Source organism: Plasmodium chabaudi, assembly GCF_900002335.3.
Source record: "Plasmodium chabaudi chabaudi strain AS genome assembly, chromosome: 5".
Classification (NCBI taxonomy): Eukaryota; Apicomplexa; class Aconoidasida; order Haemosporida; family Plasmodiidae; genus Plasmodium; species Plasmodium chabaudi.
In genome coordinates, this window is record NC_030105.2 from 760,434 (window position 1) to 781,666 (window position 21,233).

Consider the following 21,233-nt stretch of genomic DNA (forward strand, 5'->3'; position numbering starts at 1 on the left):
TATATTTTAAAATAAAGCATTATGTATATGTAATATATTATTGTATTCTTAGTAAGAATATAAATTTGCACATTAAAATTAGGAGTATACGTATATAATACATAAATTTTTCTATAATATAAGGATATTTACTCGTCTAATTTGCTCGTATTGTTAATGTTATTGCTCTATTTTTTTATTACACATTGTAATATATTTTACTTAATATTTTGCATAATTAGCAAATTACTTGAAATTTGGAGATATTTTATATTTTTTTAGTATGCATATTTAAATAAAATTAACGGTATATTTGACAATACACTCAAGCCTACATGTGTAACATAAAAAACGTCGAGAAAAGTTACATAATAAAATTGTTTTTTTTTATCACTAAGCCATTAGTTTTATGAGTAAAATAAGCATCATTTTTTAAATGTTTTTATTATATACTATATATTTCATATACCTGCGATACAACACATATATATGTACATACGTATTATTTATATGACAACTTCGAGTAAGTGTATGCTTAAAAAAAAGAAACCACCAAAAAAATACCATCCATATCTTATTGAATAAAGCGCATTTTGTAAAAATGAAATCGTAGTTTGCAGTTTTTTAATTTTATTATTTACAAATAAATAAAAAAGTGGTACTTATTCAATCATGTAGATTCGTGTGTGTAATAATATAGACAAGTAGACAATTAAATTCCTATGATATTATATATTTAAAATTTATAAAAAAAATATAAATATATTTCTATTACATTTCCAGCTAGCCAAATTTTTTTTTTTTTTTTTTTTTTTTTTGAACTAGCCAAATTGATGGATAGTATAATGGCCTATATGTGGGCAGACATCGTATATGGTATTAAATCACGGCCAATGAAAAACGTCCCAAAAGTGGCAAAAAGTGGGACTTTTTTGGACGTTTTTTTGACGACTTTTTCATTATTGTTTTTAAAAAATTTAATCAACAAAATAATTGGATAATCATTTGGAAAAAGAACCCTTTGCTAGGCTAGTGAAGCAGCAATCAATGAAAAATAAAAAAATAAAAAGTAAATAATTAATAATATATTATTATAAGAAAATAAGTATATTATTAAATAATAATATATTATATTTTAAGTAATTTAATATATTATTATATAAATACTTTTGTTTATTTATACATTTTTTATATGTAAAAAATATATAATAAATATTTATATTGTTTATGTAATTTTTTATGGTGTAAAAATTATAAATAAGATTTCATTGAATTTATTATAATATTTAATATATAATATTTAACATAAATTTTATATTTTAATTAACATAATAAATTAAATTGATTATTTGGTAAATGTATATCCAATTTTCCAAAACAACGATTTGAATAACAAACTTTGATATAATTTTAAATAACATTGGTAATTTATATTTAGTAACTATATTTATTATTGGTAATTTATATTTAATAAGTATAGTTTATTATTGGTAATTTGTATTTAATAAATATAACTTATTATTGGTAATTTATATTTAATAAATATAATTTATTATACTCTTATTTTATTTAATAAGGTATTTTTTATGCATATAGAAATTCCAATATAAGGCGTTCTATTGTGTATTTTGAAGTGTATAAATAAATGTTATAAATATTATATAAAATCTTGTGAAAAAACTATTGTGTTGTTAAATAAATATATGTAATACATTGTATGTGTGTAAAAATAACAATTTATTGTACGCTTCTCGTAATATACATAGGTAAATAGGGTATATTTTCCGTGTTATTACAAAGGTTTTCAATAATCTTCTTCAAGTCTCTTAATATTAGATCTTTATAGTGATAATATATAATTGTTTGGATATTTGTGTGTGCTAGCCTAGCACCAAAACCCAAAACCCAAAACACCATCCTTATAATTATAGAGACAAAAATAAAAACAATATGCATATTATTTATTTAAGCATAAATAATTTGTGAAAATAATTTTATAATCATCATTGGACCCATTTGTTAAAAACGTAACGTTATATTAAACTTAAATTTTTAATAAATAAAAACTAAATGTTTTGTTAAAATTATAAAAGGAGTTTCAAACTAAATATCGGGACCTTTTTATAGATTTAATGCTAATTTCCGTAATTTGTATACTATATAAAATAACTTATATATATTAAGCACCATAGTAAAAAATGTATGTCTATTAAGTCGGTGCTAATACCACCAGAAATGATAGAGATGTATTTTTATGCTAGATGCATTCATTTTTTTTATAATGCTATAAATAGAATATAGCCTGATAAAGAAAAAATAACAAATAAATAATCACATTGTAAATAAAAGCACTACTAATAAGTGTGTTTTTCTAAAATATGTTATAAAAGTATAATATTATTAAAATGCGTTATCTTAATATATATAATATAATGCATATATTTAATGTTTTTTAGATATATCGAAATTATTATATAATATTTAGGTATTTCATTTATGGTATTAATATTTAGTAACCTGGTTGATCTTGCCAGTAGTCATATGCTTGTCTCAAAGATTAAGCCATGCAAGTGAAAGTATATGCATATTTTATATGCAGAAACTGCGAACGGCTCATTAAAACAGTTATAATCTACTTGACATTTTATATAAGGATAACTACGGAAAATCTGTAGCTAATACTTGTAAAAGTACTTACTCCTCGGAGTAAATCAGTATGTATTTGTTAAGACCCCCAAGAAAAATGATATTAAAGGAATTATAACAAAGAAGTTACACCACAACAATCGTTAGTGTGTATCAATCGAGTTTCTGACCTATCAGCTTTTGATGTTAGGGTATTGACCTAACATGGCTTTGACGGGTAACGGGGAATTAGAGTTCGATTCCGGAGAGGGAGCCTGAGAAATAGCTACCACATCTAAGGAAGGCAGCAGGCGCGTAAATTACCCAATTCTAAATAAGAGAGGTAGTGACAAGAAATAACAATATAAGGCCAAATTTTGGTTTTATAATTGGAATGATGGGAACTTAAAACCTTCCCAAAAATCAATTGGAGGGCAAGTCTGGTGCCAGCAGCCGCGGTAATTCCAGCTCCAATAGCGTATATTAAAATTGTTGCAGTTAAAACGCTCGTAGTTAAATTTCATAGGATTAAAATATTGTAAGTAACGTGCTTGGCGAGATTCATCGTGACTTTGTCATTGTACTCTGCCTCGCCGTACTTTTAATTATAGATTCCTTTGAGAGCCTAATGTGAATCATCACAGGGCTCCAGTTACTTTGAGTAAATTAGAGTGTTTAAAGCAAATATATATAATTGGTATAATTACTGTGTTTGAATACTATAGCATGGAATAACAACATTGAATAGGTCAAAAATTTTTGAAAATTTTTCTTGTTTTGGCTTAGATACAGTTAATAGGAGTAGATTGGAGGCATTTGTATTCAGATGCTAGAGGTGAAATTCTTAGATTTTCTGGAGACAAACAACTGCGAAAGCATTTGCCTAAAATACTTCCATTAATCAAGAACGAAAGTTAAGGGAGTGAAGACGATCAGATACCGTCGTAATCTTAACCATAAACTATGCCGACTAAGTGTTGGATGAAAATTTATAAATAAAACTATCTTCTTTAAAGGAATAGTTTTTTAGATGCTTCCTTCAGTACCTTATGAGAAATCAAAGTCTTTGGGTTCTGGGGCGAGTATTCGCGCAAGCGAGAAAGTTAAAAGAATTGACGGAAGGGCACCACCAGGCGTGGAGCTTGCGGCTTAATTTGACTCAACACGGGGAAACTCACTAGTTTAAGACAAGAGTAGGATTGACAGATTGATAGCTCTTTCTTGATTTCTTGGATGGTGATGCATGGCCGTTTTTAGTTCGTGAATATGATTTGTCTGGTTAATTCCGATAACGAACGAGATCTTAACCTGCTAATTAGCGGAGGATACGTGATATTCTTAGAAGGTTAACTAACTATAACGTTTTCGAAGATATGCTGCACAATCATTCGGTTTACCTTTTGTTATTTTGCTTCATATTCCTTCGGTTTCGTTGGGTTGTTTCCCTAGTAAGGATGTATCCGCTTTATTAATGCTTCTTAGAGGAACGATGTGTGCCTAACACAAGGAAGTTTAAGGCAACAACAGGTCTGTGATGTCCTTAGATATACTAGGCTGCACGCGTGCTACACTGATATGTAAAACGAGTACTTAAAACTATATCTCTATGGTAATTAATCAAATTTTACGTATGTTAGGGTATATTTTTCCTACACTGAAATAGTGAAGGTAATCTTTATCAATACATATCGTGATGGGGATAGATTATTGCAATTATTAATCTTGAACGAGGAATGCCTAGTAAGCATGATTCATCAGATTGTGCTGACTACGTCCCTGCCCTTTGTACACACCGCCCGTCGCTCCTACCGATTGAAAGATATGATGAATTGTTCGGACATTTAAATAAATATTAATTTTTATATTTTTGGAAGGACCGTAAATCCTATCTTTTAAAGGAAGGAGAAGTCGTAACAAGGTTTCCGTAGGTGAACCTGCGGAAGGATCATTTTTAGCACCCGGATATGGAATCTTGGTGCATGTGCTTTATATGTTCAAAATTTATAATGGTGTGTAAACAGATATATAGATTTTGAGATATATGTTTTGTAATTTAATATTCGATGTCATAATATAAAGAAATATATTTTAATATATCAAGATATTATACCAGTCGTAATTAATGCATAACGTTAAGTATATTCCCATAAAATATATATTATGTGCTCATTTATTCATAATGAGGATTATAAAGTGTGTGTATTAAGGTACCATATCTCCCGAGTACTAGTATATAGCATACAGCACCAACCTGTTTAGTATTTTTGGGGTTGGTTATATCACTACATTTTTTCCGAAAAGTTAATATGAAAAGGGTATGATTGATTTCAAAGGTATTAAGCACGGTGCTCTATGAATATACATACCAATACGGATATATCAATTTTTACATGTTATGTGTTTGTCTATTTTGTTTGAAACGCTTTATTTCGATATAGCAAGTTCAAGGAAAATATAAAAAATTTAATCACAGTCTTAACGATGGATGTCTTGGTTCCTACAGCGATGAAGGCCGTAGCAAAATACGATAAGCAATGAAAATTGCAATACTGTGAATCATCCGAATGCTGAATGTAAACTACTCCCAGCCCTTTTTAAGGGTTATGTGGAACTCTTATTCTATTTGGCCGTCGATATTATTTTACACAGGGATAGGTGCTATTCTATGTATTTCAATAAATACTGTGTATCATATTTACGTCAATTTGGTTTGTGGTCGGTCGACAGGCTGTAAGGTAGATTTATGTTCTTATTATATGTAGTATTTGGAGGGATATATTTGAGAGCATGCTTGGGGAGAGGTGTAAAATCTAATCTTTTAGCAGCATATGACGTATAATATGCGAAGAAGCTTTACGTGACCAGAGCCAATCACGTAATTGGACTACTGTGGTTTGCTGAGGCGGGTAAGGGTAGGACATCGCACGAGGTTAGGGATAGGGAATGATATTTCCACATTTCGGTTCGGTGGATACGTAAAAATAGGAGAATAAACTTATGCTTTTTTTGCCGAGTGAGCCGCAGGCCTTTAGGATTCCTTGAAATCCTATTCCTTTCAAATTTTAATTAATTTGAAAGGAGCCTGGTAACTTGCGCGTGGTAGGCTTAAAGAGTATGGGGAAACTACGATATTATAAACGGGGTACATTTTTACCCACCGCGCTGAAATGTGTGTACTGGGGTGGCTCGTGATGTATGGCAACAAACTCTACAGTATGTAAACAATAATGTTATAATTAATAACTATAAACATATTGAACGTATTCAAAAAAGCACAAGACTTTTATTTATTTATGCGTTTGGTTGCATTCTTAATGCAATCAAATGCATGAGAAAAATGTTATGATGAACTTTTGATATAATTATAATTATAAGCGAATATGTGATACAATCTATGTTATTACGTGCATATTTATATGCACATTGTAACAAGCAATTGTTACAAGTACATAATACTCGAACATTAAATACTCCAACACAGAATGTACTAGCATAGAAGTTATAAACGGTAAGATATGGATTAACAAGCGGTTATAATAGACGTTAACATATGTATTATGTATAGCCATTTATAATTACCGCTTTAACCGATATATTGTTATAAGCCAAGTATTGTAATAGATAGGTGCTACAACGCAACAGTTGAAGCGATACCATTACAATTAGGTTATAGCATAGATATCGTTAGGAGGCGGATTATAATTCGTATAATTCCGAGGATGATGTCATAATTATATTCCGAGTTATAACGTACGCGTTAGAAACATATGAGTTAAAACATATTGTGTTAAAAGTAAATAATGCTAAAGTATATGTAATCGAATTTATATATTTATATATTTATTTAATACATATATTGTAGAATATATTCGTGATTGCTTTATAAATGTATCAAAAGAATCTATTTTATCAGAAGAATACAATTAAAATTCACGATAAAATGCATCATAATACCAACTTTCAAGTAGCTAACAACTTCGACTAATTAACAACTCTAATTACCAACTATCTAGATAATAAGTCAAAGACAAACAGTTATTTACATAAAAGTTACAGGATAAACGAATAAATTCCGTAAAAATCCTATTACATGTTAATTTAGTTTATTAATTATAATATTATTGTAATACCAATGATATTAGATTATTGTAATGGCAATGATATTAGATTATTGTAATGCCAATGATATTAGATTATTGTAATGCCAATAATATTAGATTATTGTAATGCCAATAATATTAGATTATTGTAATGCCAATAATATATGATAAATGTAATGGCAATAATATATGATAAATGTAATGCCAATAATATATGATAAATGTAATGGCAATAATATTAGATTATTGTAATGATAATAATATTAGATTATTGTAATGATAATAATAAAAGATTAATGAAATGGTAATAAATATTGATCCGAACTATAGAATAAGAGAGCATATCCGCTGAATTTAAGCATATAATTAAGCGGAAGAAAAGAAAATAACAATGATTCCTTTAGTAACGGCGAGTGAACAAGGAAAAGCTCAAAAGGAAAATCCGCGCGTGGCGAAAACTACGGTGTGGAATTGTCTGGTTGGGGTTTAATATTCTCCCTATGCTTTGTTAGGTTACGAAATTAGTAGGAATACTATTCCATAGAGGGTGAAAGGCCCGTAGTTCCCTACAATTATAGATGGAGTATTCCCTGTAGAGTTGTGTTCTTTGAGATTGGAGCACGAATATGTGTGATACATTTCACATAAAGCTAAATATTTGTAGGAAACCGATAGTAAACAAGTACCGTGAGGGAAAGATGAAATAGCACTTAGGAATGAGGTTTAAACAATACCTGAAATCGTTAAGGTGGAACGGATTGAGAGAGAAATAACGTAAGATTAATAATATTTATTTTTTCTCGACGGAGGATTTAAATATTCATATCTTATTAAAGAAGCATCAGTGAACTTTTGGATCATTAAAACATGGTTTCGTTCTTTACAATCATAATGTGTTTTCTAAAGATTTCGTATCACTCTGCTGATGGTTACATACGAGCCATTGCGATGTATCTAGTTTACTGAGGCGTAATATAATAAGTTGGTGTGACGCCCATACTTGTTTAAGTTGCTTCTAAAAAGCACTTTCTCAACCCACCCGTCTTGAAACACGGACCAAGGAGTCTAACAAATGTGCAAGCGTATATATGTTTTTAACTATACAATAAAGAAATTATACTTTATAATTACGCGTAATTAATGTGACCATTCTGGCTTAAAAACGGGTGTAGATTATACTGAAATTGAATTATTTATTTTTCACTTGAAGTATATGCATACAATACCAGTTAGCAATTATGCTTAATTGAGTATGAGTATATTTGTTAGGACCCGAGAGGCTTTGAACTAAGCGTGGTGAGATTGAAGTCAGACGAAAGTCTGATGGAGGATCGAATTGATACTGACGTGCAAATCGTTCATTTCAATCACGTTTAGGGGCGAAAGACTAATCGAAAAGCCTATTAGCTGGTTATTTTCGAAAGATCTCTCAGGATCGCTGGAGTTGATTAATATAGTTTTACGAGGTAGAGATAATGATTAGAGGACTCAGGGAAAGCGTTTCCTTGACCTATTCTCAAACTCCCAATACGTAATAAGGGAATTATATCTTAACTGCATTTTTTCCATTATAAATAAAATAACTCCAAGTGGGCCATTTTTGGTAAGCAGAACTGGCGATGAGGGATGCTCCTAACGCTTGGATAAGGTGCCTAAATATTCGTTCATAGATACCATAAAAGGTGTTGTTTTATAATGACAGTAGGACGGTTGTCATGGAAGTTGAAATCCGCTAAGGAGTGTGTAAAAACTCACCTACCGAATGGAGTAGCCCTGAAAATGGATGGCGCTAAAACGAGTTACCGATACCAGGCCATAGAAAGAACACAAAGAACGAGAGTTGCGCCCTTTTTTTTTCTCGAATCTTTCTATGAGTAGAAAATCGTGGGGTTTGTGTCGAAGCAATATGCGTGAGCTATTGTGGAACATATCCCTAGTGCAGATCTTGGTGGAAGTAGCAATAATTCAAATGAGAACTTTGAAGACTGAAGTGGAGAAGGGTTTCTTGACAACTTTGATTGTACAAGAGTTAGCCGCTCCTAAGGGAAAGCTGAAATGCATTTAAATGGGGACTTGGTGCTTCAAGCAATTGTTGCATCTTTTCTCTGTCCCAAAAGGGAAACAGGTTAATATTCCTGTGCCTAGGTCAGTGTTATGTATATGATGGTAACATAATTTGGAGTGAACTTCTTAACGTAGGTTTCCCGTCCGAGATGCGTTATCTTTGCATATTAACTCTCGAAATCGACCTTGGAATCAATTTAATTGGAGAAGAGGTTTATTCAATTGCAATTCAGAACGTATTTAAGTGGGAATTATTTATAATTCTCATTTAAAAAAATTCTGTTTTGTAGTAATAGTAATTCAATATTTTGAATTATCGGAATGCGAAAACTACCCTTGAAAAAAGAAGGGAATAGCTATATGTAGTGACCATATTTTGACGTTTTTAAGAGAGATGTATATTAAATTGTAAGGTTGTATTTAAGCCTGCACTCTTGCAATTTGTATATAATTGCTTTTAAATAATAAATATGTTAACTATGATAGCATATATAACGATGCCACATAGTGCGTACCCACAACCGCATCAGGTCTCCTAGGTTAATAGCCTCTGGTTAAATAGAAAAAAGCAGGTAAGGGAAGTAAGCAAATTGGATCCGTAACTTCGGGAAAAGGATTGGCTCTGAGGACATATGAGTAGAAAAGTTTAAATTAGCATTTGAAAAATGTTATAAGGAAAGCATCTTGGTTCGCCACGGTGTTTTTTTTTATTTCATTTTCCTTATGTTTATTTTATTCTATCCCTCTACTCGCCGCCATTATTATTACTTCGGTGATATTAATGGCTATTATGTTAACTCAGAACTGAAACGGACAAGGGGAATCCGACTGTTTAATTAATACATAGCATTGTGAACGCCATAAATGGTATTAACACAATGTGATTTCTGCCCAGTGCTTTGAATGCCAACTTGATGAAATTCAATTAAGCACAGGTAAACGGCGGGAGTAACAAAAAAACTCTCTTAAGCAAGATGCATTGTGTCATGGAATTATGACGTAATGATAGATTAACGAGATTCCCACTGTCCCTACTTGCTATCTAGCGAAACCACAACCAAGGGAACGGGCTTGGTAAAATCAGCGGGGAAAGAAGACCCTGTTGTGCTTTACTCTAGTCTGGCTTTGTGAAACGACTTAAGAGGTGTAGCATAAGTGGGAGTAGGGATTGAAATATATCTTCTACGTCAATTAAATACCACTACTTTTAATGATGTTTCACTCATCTATTTACCAGGATATTATACATGTCGAGAATTTCGGTTCTTGTTCTGTATATAAAATATTATGCGTGTTGAAGATAACTTCACGGTTATCTTATTATCCTAACCCGGGGTATAGAGACATGGCCAGGTGGGGAGTTTGACTAGGCGGTACATCTGTTAAACAATAATGTAGATGTCCAAAGACAAGCTCAAAGAGAACAGAAATCTCTTGTAGACTAAAAGGGGACAAGCTTGTTTGATTTCTATTTTCAGAAAAAGTAGAAAACGTGAAAGCGTGGCCTATCGATCCTTTATATTTGCAAAATGACGGGACTTGCTCCCTACTGTGCATATAGGGGTGTCCGAAAAGTTACCACAGGGATAACTGGCTTGTGGCTGCCAAGCGTTCCTAGCGACGTAGCTTTATGATCTTCGATATCGGCTCTTCCTATCATTGGGACGCAGAAGTCTCAAAGTGTCGGATTGTTCACCCGCTAATAGGGAACGTGAGCTGGATTTAGACCGTCGCGAGACAGGTTAGTTTTACCCTACTGATGAATTTTATTATTATATTATAAATATATAATGTATTGTGACAGTAATTCAACTTGGTACGAGAGGATTAGTTGGTTCAGACATATGGTACAGCGATTGGTTGACCAACCATTGTCGCGAAGCTACGTCTGTTGGATAATGACTGAACGCCTCTTAAGTCAGAACCCATGCTGATTAAACGATACTATTGGTTCTTTTTTGCCCACTTTTGCAATATTGTAAAAGAAAAAAAATATGTACTCATACTAGCAAGTTTTGTATGAATGCAACTATTTCCATGGCCCATTAGGATCTGGTATTCTTTTGGGTATTACTAATTTAACAACGAAAAAGACAAACACAAATTGTAGACGACTTTTATATCTTAAGGTGCTGTAAACATGAAAGTAAACCTTGTTTTACGATCTGTTGAGGCTCATCCTTTATGATAAAGTGTTATTAATTAACAAACCCTTAATTTAATTAATTTATATTGCAAACTTTTGTAGTATAAATTAATTATTTTATACCCCCCCCAATTATTAAAATCAAACTTTTACATTTCTGTTTATTGAAATTACATGATATGTATGCTTTACATCCTACCCTTTCTTATTTTTAGATACGCCTTTTTGATAAACTGTTATTAATTATAACAAAATTTAAATTAATTAATTTATATTGCAAATTTTTGTAGTATAATATTGCAAACTTTTGTGGTATAAATTAATTTTTTTATACCCACCAATTATTAAAATCAAACTTTTACATTTCTGTTTATTGAAATTACATGATATGTATGCTTTACATCCTATCCTTTCTTATTTTTAGATACGCCTTTTTGATAAACTGTTATTAATTATAACAAAATTTAAATTAATTAATTTATATTGCAAACTTATGTAATATAAAATAATTAATTTATACCTTCAACAATTATTAAAATCAAACTTTTACATTTCTGTTTATTGAAATTACATGATATGTGTGTTACATCCTATCCTTTCTTATTTTTAGATACGCCTTTTTGTAGTAATATGCCCAAGTTGTTTGAACTTAACATTTTTAATATAAATACATTACTAATTATATGCATATTACTGTCCAAAAAATGCGGCAAATATTATCGACATATGTCGTGTAATAGTTTATTCGAAAAGCGCTTATTTATTTTCTTACAACAGTATGAGTTTTTGAAAAAGGCATGGAATAGTATATTATATATTAGCTATAAAATATGATGAAATTTATTCAAGTATATATGTGTGCATTTTTGGGGGTCGTTATAAATGTATTGTAAATCATTATATTTTCCAATTACATTTATGGATAATATATTACTTATTCATTTAAAATATCAAAGTAATATAATTAATTTAAACGTATTTTTTAAGTTCAATTTTCATTACACGAAATATATGTTGTGTATTATTATTTATACATTTGATTGACACTAAAAAATATGATATAGGAAATTATAAAATGAGCGTTCATTTGAATAAAGATAAACCATAATTAGTGCGTATTTTTAATTATTTTATGTGTAACCAATTTTTTATATAGTTAAAAATCTTTAATTGTTCATAAAAAAAAATCAACAGTAATATTTAGTATAACATAACAGCTTATTAATCATATGTGAATCGAATAAAATGTGGCAAGCCACAAAAAAATAATAATATAAAATACAACAAGTTAAAGATATAATAAATAAAACGTATTTTGAAACACCCATGCATATATAGGCACAAAAAATTTATGCTATAAATGACATAAAAAACTTAATGTGTGAATGAGTAAGTAATTGACTCTATAGTTGTATGTATTATAAGCAGATAAACAAGGCAAAAGTATATCGAATTATGTTTTATGAATAAACGAAAAAAGTTTCAACTATAATATATATTATTATATTATATATATTTAATTTGTTTATACATAATAACATTATGGATATATCGCTGGTACGATAAAATGTTGTTAAAATTTGTGTATTCGATTTTGTTTGATATGGATATTATTTCCATACTTCGAATTATTTATATTTGTAAATTTGTCGTTCCTCATTTTATTTTTTATAATATCATCCCTTGGTGAACTATTTCTATGTGAATAGTAATTTTTGTAGTTTTTATTAATTAATTTTTTATTTGAATAAGTATGAAAATGACTATTTCTGTTATAATTATTGTTCATGTTATGCTTTTCCCCACTTCCATAATAATAATCATGATTTTTATATTTTTTATAATGATATTCATCATCATTATAATTTTCATTGTATTTATTTTTATAATAATTTTCAGGATGGTAAAAAGGTTTTTTACCACCACCTTTTGAATAATGTTCTTTTTCGTACTTGTTATAATCTGAATATTTTTTTTCATAATCATTGATGTCACTATTATCTCGTTCACTATTATTTCGTTCATGCTTCTCATTTTTTTCATCACTATTTTTTTCAGTATCATGTTTTTCTCCGTTGTATTTACTAAGTTCATCTTTATTGTTATTTGCATTATCGGTAATAAGGTGACCATTGTAATTATTTTCATTACTCTTACTCTTTAAGTTATCTTCAGATTTATAAGTTTTATTGGTATTAATTTTTTCTTCTGAATTGGGAGGTGCCGTAGTATTATTGGAAATTAATTCTTCATCATCGTGCTTGATTTTTTTTTCATACTTATTTATTATATTCCTATTACTACTGTTATTATATTTATTTGGATATTTCTCATAATTATGTATATATTTATTATCATAATTATTTCCATTTCTTTCATATTTATGATGCTCGCTCTTATCATATCTATAATGTTCATTCCTATCATATCGACGATCTTCATTCCTACTATTATACTTATGATAATCATATCTGTCATATTTATTACTATTATTGTTGCTATGACCATATTTGTTATGTTCATATTTAGTGTTATGTTTTTCATATTCTCCATACTTATATTTATTTTCATTTTGATGTTCATACTTAAAATCATGTTTTTTACTAAACCGTCTATTCATTCTATCTTGTTCATTAATACTGTGTCGATCATATTTATCTGAGTAATATGAGTTATTATTTTTATTATATTGATCGTGGTGCTGGTTATTAAAATTGCTTTCTTTTTCATCATTATCGTGATTATTGATTTTATAATTGGTACTATCATATGACTTATATCTATTTTCTTTATGTCTTCTTTCTGATTCAATACTCTTATTACTCCTGTGTATTTTATTGTTATGTATATCATTTATTGAATCTCTAGAGCGATTATCATGATGCTCTTTATGGTGATTATAATAAAAATTTTCTCTATGTTCTTCACTTTCAATAGTGGCTCTATTTTTATCATCTCGACTTCTTTTATTATAATAATACCTTCCATCAGAATCGTCATTATTTTCACTATAAGATGAGTAACTATTTCGATGATAATCATAATTATGTTGATTCGTATTTCTATTATAGTATTTGTTTTTATCAATTTCATTTTTATTAAGTGTATTATTATGATGCATTTTTTTATATCGATAATGTTTATCTTCATATTTACCTTTACCATACTCTTCTTTTTCAAAATAATTTTCATGAGATTTATTCCTTTGGCTATTATCATTACTGTATGATCTTTTTCTTTTAACTTGATGATATTTATCATCGTAATATTTATCTTTATAATAATCATCTTTTTCCTGTTTATTATAATAAATTTCATCTCGGTCCTTTGTATCGTAATATTTTTTTTTATGATCACTTGAATCGTCTTCTTCTTTATTATAATCTAGCTTTTTATTGTCATATGTTTCTTCTTCGTCATCATCCAATATGCATCGTTTTCTCTTACTTCTATTGTTTGTGTCAATAATAAAGAAACTACTTTCATCCTTACTTTCTTTATCTTGTAAATAATTATCAGTTTGTGAGTTTGTTTCTTCACTGTTACTTTTTCTATCTGAACTAATTGGGCGTTTCTCTTTTGACTTATAAGAATTTTCATTCCAATGTTTCGAAATATGTTTATGTTTATTTTTATTATTATCATATATATCTTGATCACTTTGACTTTTATCTTCCTCTTCATATATATTTGAATCTCCATCATCAACTGAAGAACCCTCATTTTGACTTATATGATTATTATAATCTGTTATATTCATTTTATTTTTTTTATATTCTTTATGCATTTTGTTTTCTTGTTTATCATCCATAGTATCATTATTTGAATATTTTCGTTTTCTTTCTCGACTGTGTTCACCATGATTTCCATCGACTTCGTTTGGAATAAAAGTGCTTTCACTATTGTAGTTATATTTTTGTTTATTATTATCACTACTTTTTTTATCTTTGGATTTTAAAACATGACCCATGTTATTATCCGTTGATAGTATGTCACTTTTTTTATCAACTTGATCACTTAAATTGTTAAAGTCATTGAGCATAATACTTTGTTCATGTTTTAATTTTTCTAACTCGAGTTGATATTCATTTGGGTCTTGATAGGTTTCTTTATCTTCTTCGTCATATTCATTATTTAATACTTTTTTAATCTTATTACTATTTAGTTTTTTTACAATTTTAAAAGAATCATAATCATTATTAATATTTTCATTGTTGGAAAGAACTTTTGCATTTTTTGCAACATGTTTTGCCTGACTTTTATTTCCTTTTTTTAATTTTTCAGGTCGTACTTGATCATTTATTATCATTTCCGATTTTAAAATATTTTTATTTGTAGCAATTTTCCCCTTGGAGTAATAAATTTCATTTTGTGTTTTATCTTGATCATAATTTTCAGAAAAATTAGCATTATCAGAAATTTCGAAACTTTTATTATTTTCTAAGTTAGTAGTATTAATTTTTTTATTATTTTTTGTAACTTTCCCTTTATTTTTTTTCTTAATAGCATTATTTTTTGTATCATCATTTTTATAGTAATCAATACTATTCTTATTTTTCTTCTTTAATTTTAATTTATTTTTTTTACAGTTTTCATCATATAGTTCTTCATCGTCATCACTTATATTACTATGCTTTCCATCCAAACTATTTTCATCACTGTACTCATTATTTTTTTTAATAGTATCATTAAATGAATGACTATTATTTTGATTATCTAATTGTGTTTGATAATTTTGTTTTTTTTTCCCTTTATTTTTATCATCGTCCAAATGTGTATATTTTTTAAACTTATACTTTAAGTTTGGAATTTGAAATTTTATATTATCATTAAATAAACTTATTTCATTAACAAATTTTTTATAATCATAAGTAAAAACTTGAGTGACAACTTTTTTCATTTTATTTAATTCAATATTATTATTATCACTAAAATTAATATTATGAGCATAATTGAAGTATATATTATTACTTTCTATATCATTTTGTAGATCTTTATTAGGATCATCAACATTTTTTTTACTTTTATTATTTGTATTAGTAGAGTTCGAATTATTTGTAGCAGTATTTGTATTGTTAGAATTAAATTCAGTACCATTATTTCCATTTAATAAATCAATTTCTTCGTTATTATAAAAGTAAATACTATTTTTATTTATTTCTTCAACATTAAATGTTAAAGAGGCTCCTTTTGAATATATAATTACTCTGCTACTTAGTATATGTTTTTTTAAATTCTTGGCATTTAATATGGTTGTTTTTATATGACTTCCATCATATTCATCATTTATATCATTATAGGATAGAGATCGATTTGAAACATTTCCTTTCGATATATTTGTATTTAATATGTTATTTCGATTTTTTATTAGTTCCTTAATAATATTTTTATTTTCGTTACATCGCATACTAAATGTTGTATATTCATTGTTTTCATTTTTTTCAATTTTTTCATTCTTATCACCCTTCTCTCTTTTACTTTCCTTTTCACCTCTTTCGGTATCCTTTCGATTTCCAGCATTCCCTCCAACTAAATCTTTTTTTAATGTATTTTTATCATTACTTTTATTTTTTGTGTTTTTATTTTCAGTATTTAGTTTTGGCTGTTGCACTTGTTGTTTCGCATTTTTTTTTAAACTCACATCATTTTTATTACTATTTATTATATAATTTTTTAATGCATTTTTGGTAGGAATTATTTTGGATATTTTTTTCCCACCTTTATTATTATTTTGAACTGACTTTGTATTTTCAATGACATCTAAATAATCATTGACAAACGAATTTACATTCGCGTTATTTTCCCTAGAATCATTTTTATTATAACTTTGTTGTTTTTTCATTAATATATTATTAATATCGAAATTGTTAGAATGATTTAAAATGACTTCATTCATTCTTTCCATCGGGATTGTTTTCATTAACTCGTCTGGATAATACATTTGTGATGATAAACTGTTAAAATAATTGACACTTGCAATAAATTTTTCATAATTTGGTAATATTTTATTTTTTTTTTTATCACTACTATGTATACTATTTAAATCGTCATTTGTTTTTATTTGACTTTCTAAACGTAATTTATTGATGTCATCTCTATACGAATTATATAGTTTTTCATTTTCCAATTTTATATAATTATTATTTATTTCTTTTTCAGTTATTGTTATATTTTCATCATTATATTCTTCAAATGAAAAATTTACAAATTCATTTGTGCTTAGTCTACTAAACGAATTGCTTTTGTGTGTCAATATTTTATTATTGTTTGAAAATAAAAACTTGTGATAATTTATATCTGAACTATTTAATAGTTTATTTTTGGGTGTATTTACTAAATTATCATTATTTAAATAATGTTCGCCAGGTAAATATTTTATGTCATTTTTTGAATCAGAAATAATGCGAAGGTCACCATTTATATTGGATTTTTCTTCATGTGAATTCAACTTAGTTGAATATATATAGGGGTTACTATTATTTTGTTCCCCTTCCATGTGTTTATTAATATTATGATCATTGTTATTTTCTTTATTGTTTTCTAAGACATCGGAATTATTATTATTTTTTTTTTTAGCTTCTTCATTAGATTTATCATAGTTTAAATAATCTCCCATCCTTTCTCTATTATATAAAACATAATTTCGCATTATTTCATATTTTTTTTCATTACAAAAATCGTTAGTACTATCATTACATTCAAATATATTATGGTATGTATATTTATTAGTTTCCTCTTTTTCATTTTTAGGGCTAACTGCAGAATTGCATTTGTTTGCATCTGCTTCGTCACTTTTCTCTACTTCATTTTTATCAGTATCATTTCCTTTCCATTTATTAATTCTAAATTTATTTATAAACATACTCCACATGCCTTTATTTGAGTCCCCTTGATTCGTTTGGGAATCATCAGCGGTATCACATTTGCCCTCGTTTTCAGCCTTTTCAGCCGTTTCAGCCTTTTCAACATGTTTTGTATTATTATGATCTAAATTTTGAAACGTTTCCGAATCTTGTATATGGGAATTGTTTCCTTTTTTACTTTGCTCATCTTCTGATTCGTTAATTTTTTCCAACTTATCCTTACTATTGTCGGTTTTTTCGTATATCTTATTATCACTAGTGGCGTGGGTTTTATTAAATTTTATCATGTCATTTTTATTTGGATATAAATGGTAAGGGTATACATCATAACTTTTATTATCACTCAAATGGTTGTAAAAAAATTGTGAATTTTTATTTCTATAATTATATATTCTATTTCTTTGAATGAATTTTTTTTTTGAAATTTTTACTTGTAAAAAGCTATCTGATAAATAATTTTGATCATGTTCATAATTCAAATAACCAGTTTTATTTTCATAACAACTATATGAACTTGATCGTCTAATAGAATTTCGATCCCTTAAAGTCCATACATTTTTAGAAGTAGCATTATTACCATAACTATTAATAAATTTTATATATGCACAAATATTATTCCAATGTTGTTGATCTATTTTATTATTTTTTATCAGCTTTTTATAATCAATATTATTAGCAATACAGTATTTTTCAACATAATCATCATGATTATTGAAGTTACTGTAGATATTGTTAATTTCATATTTATTTGTTAAATTTTTACAATTTTTATAATTTTTAGGTTTTATATTATATTTATCTACATTTTTTCCTTTCGTTTTTGTTTGTTTTGAATTTTTATCTTTTGGAAAATTCTCGAGAATATTATTATTTATATTTTTTTCAAAGTTATTTATATTTTTATGACCAAGATTATCTTCTACATATACTTCTTCTTCGGCATCACAATTATTATACTTATTCCAAAAGTTCAATGAGCAATACCATTCATCAGGTAATTGAGTAACATTAACATGTGCATCAACTTTTCGCCATTTCTTACAATTTTCACATTGTACCCAATTTACTATATTATTTAATGGGCTGGTATTTTTTTCTAAATCGTTTTTATTATTATCATTATCCATATGATTATTATTAATTAATACATTGTCACTAGTATAACTATTTGAATTTAAATTCGTTTCGTTATATATAGTGGCATTAGTATTTTTATCACTTTTGTTAGTCTTATTTTGATTAAAATGAGACTGATTTATTTTTATATCATTATTTTTTTTTTTTTCTAAGTTCATTTCATTTTTTTTTGAAATAGAATTTTTAATTTTATTCATATTGTGAATATATTTATTTGTTTCTTTCGAATGATTTTCACCTATAATATTACCATTTTCATCTTTACAAATATTTTGAAAAATTGAAATATCTTTATTATCATAATTTTCATATATATCTATTTCATTTTTAATAGGAGTAATTTCTTTTATTTTTTTATTTTTTTTTAGTACATCATTTGAATTTTTGTGTGTATTACTATTCAATGATGCTACTAAATCATTTTTATTTTTATCACTTGTTTGTTTTTTTGCTTTCTGTTTTTTCTTCAATATATTATTAACAATAGAATGCATAGATGAATAAAATAATGTATTATTATTATCATTTCTTTTATGCATTCTTATATTATCTCTAAAATTACAATTACTGTTTGTATCGCTATAATAATGCGTATTAAAATTGGCTTGAGTTTTGAAACGTCTATATACTTCTCCATCACTATTACTTCTCTTAAATCTGTTTAGATTTTTTTTACTATATTTTGAATATGACATATTAATTGTATATTTATTATTATGATTATAAAAATTATCATCATAATCGTGTATAATATTAGTAAATCCATTGTTATGTTCACTGTTTATTTGTTTTTTTTTGTTGTTTATTTTTTTGATAATTTTGGGAGGGGACTTACCACCCTTTCCAGAATAAGTTCCAAAATCTAAAGGTATATTATTTAAAAGGATTTCATTTTTATATTCTTTTTTATTAGTATTATATTTATTTTTTGACTTCTTTTTATCTTCTTTATTTTTTTTAATGTCATATTTATTTTTATTATTAAAGGTTGATGAAATTATATTAGTTTCATCATTTGGATTAACAAAATTATCATCTCTTTGGTTTATATATACATTTAAACTATTACTATTTTGTGAAATACTTTCTTCATTATGAATAATATTTTGATAACTATTTATTCCATTATTGTTACTTATATAGGTGTTATTATTACTATTGCTATAAAATTCGTTTTCGAATTTATTAGCATTTTCTAATGAATCCACATTTTTATATGATTCATTAGGGAGATTAGTAAGATTATTATTGTTTAAATTATATTGGGGAGAAATAACAACTTCTTCCTCTATATCACATGAATTGTATCGGGTATCACCATTTAAGCTACAATACCATGTGTTTGTTAATTTACTTATATCAGTATTTGAAGGTAGCTTCCTCCATTTTTCACATTTATCACATTGCACCCAATTATCGTTTTCTTGAATACTTAAATCCATATTCTTATTATTACTATTGATTATTATTTTTGTTTAATAATTTTTTCGTCCTCATCATTGAAAAGGTATATTTTTTATTATAATATATTGTATATTATTATAAACTTTTAAATGTTTAAGTAATTTACAACATTTATTTTACAATTTATTTAATATGTTATTCTAAATTATTTTCATTATTCATCGTTTATTCATTTTATTTATTTCCAATTTTTCAATGACTATAATTTAAAATCAACAAGTATCTATACAAAATATATGTTATAAAGACTGTTTTGTTTTTATTCTTAGTTTGGAAAACTATTTCAATGTTTTTTTTGCATACATATACAATATCTATTTATTTAAACTCATCCTATTAAGTTTACTAAAAAATGGATAGCACTATTTTTGTTACAAGAATAGGGATGATGTTTGTGTTATTTGGTAGTTCGTATCTGCTTTTTGTTTCGTCGCTGTATTGTTCCGAGTGTACGTTCAGTTTTACTTCGCTTTACTTTGCCTTACTTCGCTTTATGTGGTGTGCGATATGTATGCTTTCCCTTTATAATATGCAATTTTTATAACAATAAAATAATGTTAACAAACAAAAAATAAAGATAAAAATAACAACTGCGCAATATATTTATAATTATATAACATATACATATATAAAGTATTTGCAAATTTTAATAAAACAGCATATTATGGTGAACCAATTTTTCTGTGTACCCTTAAAAATAATATTAACTTTTTTTATGTTTCTTTTAACGTGTTACAAATAAAAACAAAATTAAAAATCATATGAAAATATAGAAATAAACAAATATACAGAATATATAAATTTATTGTATTATTTATAACCTCAAATCGAGGGAATATATGCATAGGTATAAAT

The 21,233-nt window shown here is 27.1% G+C and overlaps 1 protein-coding gene and 3 non-coding genes across 4 annotated transcripts; 3 read left to right on the forward strand and 1 right to left on the reverse strand.

Annotated features, from left to right (window-relative positions):
- The first annotated feature begins 2,511 nt into the window (after nt 1-2,511).
- On the forward strand, nt 2,512-4,537 carry PCHAS_0521421. Its single transcript, XR_001678646.1, has one exon. It is a non-coding gene; the product is annotated as an 18S ribosomal RNA (ribosomal RNA).
- A 533-nt stretch (nt 4,538-5,070) lies between these two features.
- Nucleotides 5,071-5,190, forward strand: PCHAS_0521441 (the record flags this gene model as incomplete). Its single annotated transcript, XR_001678648.1, has 1 exon — nt 5,071-5,190. It is a non-coding gene; the product is annotated as a 5.8S ribosomal RNA (ribosomal RNA).
- A 1,847-nt stretch (nt 5,191-7,037) lies between these two features.
- On the forward strand, nt 7,038-10,972 carry PCHAS_0521461. Its single transcript, XR_001678647.1, has one exon. It is a non-coding gene; the product is annotated as a 28S ribosomal RNA (ribosomal RNA).
- Nucleotides 10,973-12,487: 1,515 nt separating this feature from the next.
- Nucleotides 12,488-20,356, reverse strand: PCHAS_0521500 (zinc finger protein, putative; the record flags this gene model as incomplete). The annotated part of the gene is made up of 1 exon (XM_016797375.1): nt 12,488-20,356. One exon carries the CDS (start codon nt 20,354-20,356, stop codon nt 12,488-12,490), a length of 7,869 nt encoding a protein of 2,622 aa, XP_016655240.1.
- Between the last annotated feature and the right edge of the window lie 877 nt (nt 20,357-21,233).